This window comes from Siphateles boraxobius, unplaced genomic scaffold (genome assembly GCF_051911475.1).
Source record: "Siphateles boraxobius isolate OS27281-9 unplaced genomic scaffold, OSU_SipBor_1 222, whole genome shotgun sequence".
Classification (NCBI taxonomy): Eukaryota; Metazoa; Chordata; class Actinopteri; order Cypriniformes; family Leuciscidae; genus Siphateles; species Siphateles boraxobius.
The window spans coordinates 852,501-860,000 of NW_027508836.1; the positions used below are offsets into that span (position 1 = coordinate 852,501).

The window sequence follows — 7,500 nt, forward strand, 5'->3', positions numbered from 1 at the left end:
GTGATTGTTGACTCTGCCTGGGACATAATCAAGGTTGTCTCCATGGCAACTTGCTGTGTATCGCTACGACAATCCTGCGGACCGAGGCTCCTAGATTATGGTGCCGGCTTAGCGACTCTCTCCAGGCCTACGCACACATGAACATACACATACACAGATATGCACCTGCCCCACACCCCATCCCACGCCTTCCCCGCTTGTACCCCCAGTCTGACAGGCGGGTCTGTGACCAGCGCCATAATGGCTGCAGGACCGGATGCTGCTTGCCTGGGCTGGACTACCTCCATCCCCCACTCCCAACCGTGTTGCAATGTCTTGTTTGTAGAGTGTACTGTTTATGTGCTAATGTTGCTGAGGTGTTTTTTCCTGTTCCCAGACTGTACTCCTTACAGGAGCATAGTCTGGGGGTTGCCTTTTTTTCTCCTCACCTCTCCTCATGTCATGCTGTATTTTTTCTAAAGTTGACGCTGAATATAGCAGCCTCGGTAACACCTTATTATCAAAGCAAATTCCTTGTATGTGCACAACACTACTTGGCAATAAAATTGATTCTGATTCTGATTCTGATAATATCTCTTACCCAGCCACCGAGCGGGAGAGAAGGGAGTTTTTTAAGGGGACCTGGTTGGTCAAGTTTCGCGGGTCCCTTGGAGGTCACATTGGAGGAGGTAGTCGGGAGAGGATCCCTGTTCCGGTGGTCCCGGTTCTGGTGGTCCTTAGTCCGGTGGTCCGGAGAAGGAGACACAGCCCCTCTGCCCAGTCAGAGAATGTTCACGTCACGTCTGCCCAGTCAGAGACTGTTCACGTCCGTCTGCCCAGTCAGAGACTGTTCACGTCACGTCTGCCCAGTCAGAGACTGTTCATGTTCCGTCTGCCCAGTCAGAGAATGGTCACGTCCGTCTGCCCAGTCAGAGACTGTTCACGTCACGTCTGCCCAGTCAGAGACTGTTCATGTTCTGTCTGCCCAGTCAGAGAATGGTCACGTCACGTCTACCCATCCAGAGACTGTTCACGTCCTGTCTGCCCAGTCTGAGACAGATCAAGAGATGCCCATTCGTCTGGCCACCAAGGCAATGCTGGTCTATCTGGAGCGTCTGGCTCGGATCCTGGACATTCCAGTGTCTGCTGTTCCTGAGCCGGATCCAGGGTCTGTTCCTGAGCCGGAGCCAGTGTCTGTTCCTGAGCCGGAGCCAGTGTCTGTTCCTGAGCCGGAGCCAGTGTCTGTTCCTGAGCCGGTGTCTGTGTCTGTTCCTAAGCCAGTGTCTGTGTCTGTTCCTGAGCCGGTGTCTGTTCCTGAGCCGGTGTCTGTTCCTGAGCCGGTGTCTGTGTCTGTTCCTGAGCCAGTGTCTGTGTCTGATTCCTGAGCCGGTGTCTGTTCCTGAGCCAGTGTCTGTGTCTGTTCCTGAGCCGGTGTCTGTGTCTGTTCCTGATACGGTGTCTGTGTCTGTTCCTGAGCCGGTGTCTGTTCCTTTTCCTGAGCCGTGGTCGCCTGAGTGGTCGTCTTCGCCCTGGCCACACGATGGGTCGTCGACTTTGCCCTGGCCGCCCGATGGGTCGTCTGCTTCGCCCTAGCCGCCCGATGGACTGTCTGCTTCGCCCTGGCCCCGATGGACTGTCTGCTTCGCCCTGGCCACCCGATGGACTGTCTGCTTTGCCCTGGCCGCCGGCTAAACCATTTAACTTCATTTCCCAGCTTCTGTCTGTCACTGTCACTCATCAGTCCATTGCACTCAGCTGGTCCCCGTAATCATTGTTCCCAGCTGTTCATTGTTAGCCTTGTTAGATCTGTGTATATATTCCCTGTCTGTGTCAGTATGTGTACGGAGTCGTTGTTTTATGTCCCACACTTCTGATGTTGGTTTCTATTTCTTGTTTCTGCCTTGGATTGATATTATGGACTTTGAACCCCTGCCTGGACTGATTGTGAGTTGGATTACCCTATTATTAAACTCCTGCTTTTGGATCTTCTGTCCCCTGTGTGTGTCTCCGTGGCAGTAGCTTTTCCTCCAGGAATTAGTAACATGTTCAGAGTATCAACAATAACACCTCAATGTTTCCTTTGTTCTCTGTTTCTTCTCATAATGAAACTCGGCGTGTCTTTCCTCCTTACGCAGACTGCAATTATCAAACATCTAAAGATCATGGCCTGAAAAACAAAGAAGCCTGATTTATTCCTGAGATGTTTTCATGTTTAAATCCATAGAAATGCTCCTGGTCAGTCTTGAACATTCCTCTGTAGTTCTGCATTAAGACTAATAATAAATTTAATGGGTCTGTAAATAAAGGCTGTTTAAGAGCGGATTAAAATGATTGCGAATGGTGTAATTAAAATTCAGCGGTGAGGTTTGAACTTGGCAGAACTTCAACTCAAAGCACATTCACACACGTTTTCTTGGGCAAACAGTGAATTCTTGCTTTTGTTTAAGGATCGACTCATTCGGCCTGCAGAATAATGAAAAAATAGATGAGGAGATCAAGCACAATTAGTACAGATTCAAACATATATTTACATATGAATTGTACAATTTTCAGGTTTAATCGCTTCACATACTTTATTTTGTGGATGATATAAGACTTTTCCGTTGTTTTGATTACTATTTGGAACAGAAAGAAATTGTCTCGGTTAAGTACGGTATTTTACGTATGGTATGATTGCGTCGCATCCTTGTTTTTCCGCTGAGGAGCCGGACTTGTGACTCGGCCGTCCAGCGGAGCCTCAGCAACTGTGGCGAGGGGACTCACGTACCATACGTAACCGAGACGTACCCCTACGTATAGTATCTGTAAAACCACATTTTTTTAACTTAAAAATATATCAATAACAATTAGATGAAATATATATAATTTCTTTCTTTCTTTCTTTCTTTCTTTATATAGCACAAGTAAACACAACAGAAGTTGACCACTGTGCTTAATTAAATATATATAACAACTAGTTCATACGTTCATGACATAAAGGCTAGATTATTGTAATGATCTACTGGGTGGTTGCCCTGCACACTTAATAAACAAACTACAGCTGGTCCAAAACGCAGCCGCTAGAGTTCTTACCAGAACCAGGAAGTATGACCATATTAGCCCGGTTCTGTCAACACTGCATTGGCTGCCTTTAAAACATCGTATACATTTTAAATATTGCTGATTACTTAAAAAGCAGTAAATGGTTTAGCTCCCCTGTACTTGAGCGAGCTCTTAACGCATTATAGTCCTTCACGTCTATTGCGATCTCAAAATTCTGGCCAGTTGATAATACCTAGAATATCTAAATCGACTGCTGGCGGTAGATACTTTTCCTATTTAGCACCAAAACTCTGGAACAACCTTCCTAACATTGTCTGGGAAGCAGACACAGTCTGTCAGTTCAAATCTAGACTAAAAACACTTCTCTTTGGCTTAGCATACACATAACTCATTATAGACTTCTATAATTCAATGTTAGGCTGCATAGTTTAGATCAGCCGGAACCGGGAACACTTCCCATAAATCCTGATGTACTCGTTACATCTAGGGGTGGCACGATCCGCTTTTTTTGCCTCCGATACCGATTCCGATACCTGGGACTCAGTATTGGCCGATACCGATCCGATCCAATACTAAAATAATAATTAAAAAAACAGTGCCAAATTACCTAATAAACTGTATCTGTATGCCTCACTGTGGGGAAGAGACTGGGATTATTCTTTTGTTAAAGGCATCAAAGCTTGACTTAAACATTATTTTCCTTACTTTGTAAAACAATACAGACAAAATATATACTATATAATTAAAATACATTTATTTTAAAATTTTAAGCGCAACTTTTTAATGAAGCAGCAACATATGATACATAGATTGGACAGAACAACTAAGGCTATCAATAAACTGCAATTGCCCAAAAGTATTGTAATATGAAAGGCTCCAATTCAGAGCGGCACGAAACCTTATGCGCTTCCCGTGCGCAGAATGATGCGCTCGAAGCAACATGGAGTCACGGCGCGCAGCGCGTCGCATTGAAAAGTTCAAAGCACAAAAGTAAGATATACATATATTTCTTTATTTATTCATTAGTTTGAGCCTTTTAACAGTTTTAAATTTCAGTCAATGTGCGTGTGAAGAACAATTATATCGCTCTCTACTCCAGTGTTGTGATCACTGAGGAGTTGTGTTGTGATCTAACAGACACCCGGTTGAAAGTAACATGTGAAACTCCAGCACGTTAAAGTCCTTTTATGCAAACCATAGACCTTTATCTACATATCTACAGTATAATAATAGGAGCATTGACTCATCTTGGAGAGAGTTTCATCGTGTTGACTGTTTTACCCGAGCGCGACGCGCTGTTTGAGTGCTGAGAATGACTGACAGCCGCAGCGGAGGGAAGCACTTGAGATTAATTTAACGATTTAAATCTGTACCTCACATTAAACTATATGTAAGGGCTTCAGAAATCTTGGAATACAGTACACGAAAACATTATAGTGCTTTATAATGTTTTTGTGCCTTTTGTGTTGTATAACAATAACATACGTAGGCTACAATATCGGATCGGATTTGGATGGTCTCGTCTGGCGATACCCGATCCGGCAAATATTGCTAGTATCGGAGCAATACCGATACTGAGTATTGGATCGGCGCACCCCTAGTTACATCATAAGAAGGATGGCGTCACGCTAATATTAGTCTCTCTGTTTATCCCGAGGTTTACCGCAGTCCGCCGGATCCAGGCCGTATCCAGATCTGATGAAGGACCTGCGCCTGCACACGACGACAACGCATCCCTGAAGTGCCAGCGTCATCAACCCTGTGAAGGCCTCATGGACACCTCAACAAACTCGTCTCCACACCAGCGTGATGACTCCGACCCCTAACCAGATGAACTGGATAAATATTGTGAAAGTTCTGATCCAATCTGACCTCTGACCTATAATGCTGCATATATCATAATCATACGCGGTTCGTTCGTTGGCCAGATGAGAACTGCCTGCCCCATCACTTGTTCCCTTAACTAAATTATTTGCTTCCCTATCTGACTTGCTTCCTGCAATAATATACAGACAGACTTCAACAAATGTCCTTTAAATGCTTTAATCACGACCGGGAGATCTTCCCGAGCAGTTCTCAGAGAATCTATACATCCATCCAGACGCGTGTGTGAGCGCGGCGCTACAACAGCTGGCTGAACAAATAGCTGAAACGGAACAAAGGTACCCAGACTCTCTTTTAATCATTCTTGGGGATGGGATTTTAACAAAGCAAATCTTTCCCGTGAACTACCAAAATACAGACAGCACGTTACATGTCCCACCAGAGACAGTAATATACTGGACCACTGTTACACCACAATAAAAAATGCGTATCACTCTGTCTCACGGGCAGCTTTGGGGCTCTCTGATCACTGTTTGGTTCATCCCATACCGACCTACAGGCAGAAACTGAAATCAGCTAAACCTGTAATTAGGACTGTAAAACGATGGACTAATGAAGCAGAGCAGAATCTACAGGCCTGCTTTGATTGCAATGATTGGACTGTTTTTGAAGCTGCTACCAACGATCTGAGCTCACAGATACTGTAAAGACATATATAAGTTTCTGTGAGGATACATGCATTCCTACCAGGACATTCTTATCATTTACTAATGATAAACCATGGTTTACTGGGAAACTCAAACACCTTCGTCATGCCAAAGAGGATGCTTACAGAAGTGGGGATAAAATCTTGTATAACCAGGCCAGAAACAGATTGACAAAGGAGATCAGAGTTGCTAAAAGGAACTACTCTGAAAAGCTGAAAAACCAGTTTTCATCCAACGACCCATCATCAGTCTGCAATGGCCTGAGGAACATCACCAACTACAAGTCACCATCCCCCCGATCTGTGGACGATCAACACCTGGCTGATGATTTAAATTCATTTTCATTTTCAATTCTTTTCAGGTTTGAAAAGCCCTCATTCACACCACACACCCGGTCTGATCTGCACTTCACACATTCACCATCACCTCCTGCTCTCCCATTACTCCCCCCTCCTGCCATCCAACCTGAGCTTAAGGTCTGTGTGGAGGACGTGAGCAGAGTCTTCAAAAAACAGAAGACTAGGAAAGCCTCAGGCCCAGACGGCATCTCATCTGCTTGTTTAAAAGCCTGCGCTGACCAACTGGCCCCAGTCTTCACGCAGATCTTCAATAGATCATTGGAGCAGTGTGGAGTTCCCTGCTGCTTCAAACGCTCCACTATCATTCCTGTCCCCAAAAAACCCAAAATCACTGGACTTAATGACTACAGACCTGTCGCTCTCACGTCCGTGGTCATGAAGTCGTTTGAAAGACTGGTGTTGGCCCACCTGAAGGACATCACTGGACCCCTGCTGGATCCCTTTCAGTTTGCTTACAGAGCAAACAGGTCTGTGGATGATGCAGTCAACATGGGACTGCATTATATCCTGCAACATCTCGACAGACCAGGGACTTATGCAAGGATCCTCTTTGTGGACTTCAGTTCGGCCTTCAATACGATCATGCCTGGTCTTCTCACAGCCAAACTGACCCAGCTCTCCATACCATCCTCGATCTGTCAGTGGATCTCCAGCCTCCTGACGGACCGGCAGCAGCGAGTGAGACTGGGGAAACACACATCCAGGACTCTCACAATCAGCACTGGCGCCCCCCAAGGGTGCGTTCTCTCCCCACTGCTCTTCTCCCTGTACACTAATGACTGCACTTCTAAAGACCCCACTGTCAAGCTGCTGAAATTTGCAGACGACACCACTGTCATCGGTCTCATCCGAAATGGTGACGAGTCTGCTTACAGACTGGAGGTTGAACAGCTGGCTGTCTGGTGCAGTTATAACAACCTTGAGCTGAACACGCTCAAAAAAAGTGGAGATGATCGTGGACTTCAGGAGGAACAGCCCAGCACTCCCCCCACTCACCATCATGAACAGCACTGTGGAAGCAGTGGAGTCATTCAGGTTCCTGGGCACTTCCATTTCTCAGGATCTGAAGTGGGACAATCACATTGACTCCACTGTGAAAAAGGCCCAGCAGAGACTGTACTTCCTTCGCCAGCTGAGGAAGTTCAACTTGCCACAGGAGCTGCTGATTCAGTTCTACTCAGCCGTCATTGAGTCTGTCTTATGCACTTCCATCACTGTCTGGTTTGGTTCAGCGACCAAATCAGACATCAGGAGACTACAACGGACAGTCCGGACTGTGGAGAGGATTATTGGTGCCATCATCCCTCCAGGACCTGTACTCTTCCAGAGTGAGGAAGAGAGCAGGTAAAATCATCACAGACTCCACTCACCCTGGACACCACCTGTTTGAACTGTTACCGTCAAGACGGAGACTCAGATCACTGGCCACAAGAACATCTCGGCACAGGAACAGTTTCTTCCCACAGGCCATTTCCCTCCTGAACAGTTAACATATCTCCCAAGGCATATGCCTGTAAGTGCAATACTCCCACTGTTTAGTGCAATACCCTACAACTCAGGTGATATTTATATTTATTCATACTACACAA

At 45.9% G+C, this 7,500-nt stretch overlaps 1 protein-coding gene across 3 annotated transcripts in view; it reads left to right on the forward strand.

Annotated features, from left to right (window-relative positions):
• The window catches only part of slc25a47a (solute carrier family 25 member 47a), a 32,777-nt gene that overhangs the window by 22,966 nt on the left and 2,311 nt on the right, over positions 1–7,500 (forward strand). Inside the window, exon 6 of one of the 3 annotated variants that reach the window (XM_077240266.1) lies at positions 4,690–7,500. This exon is cut by the window's right edge and continues 215 nt beyond it. The exons of the other annotated variants lie outside the window; for them this stretch is intronic. Coding sequence (XP_077096381.1) covers positions 4,690–4,847 — 158 coding nt within the window. The 3' untranslated portion in view covers positions 4,848–7,500. The remainder of the gene's footprint in view (positions 1–4,689) is intronic. 3 annotated transcript variants of the gene reach the window in all.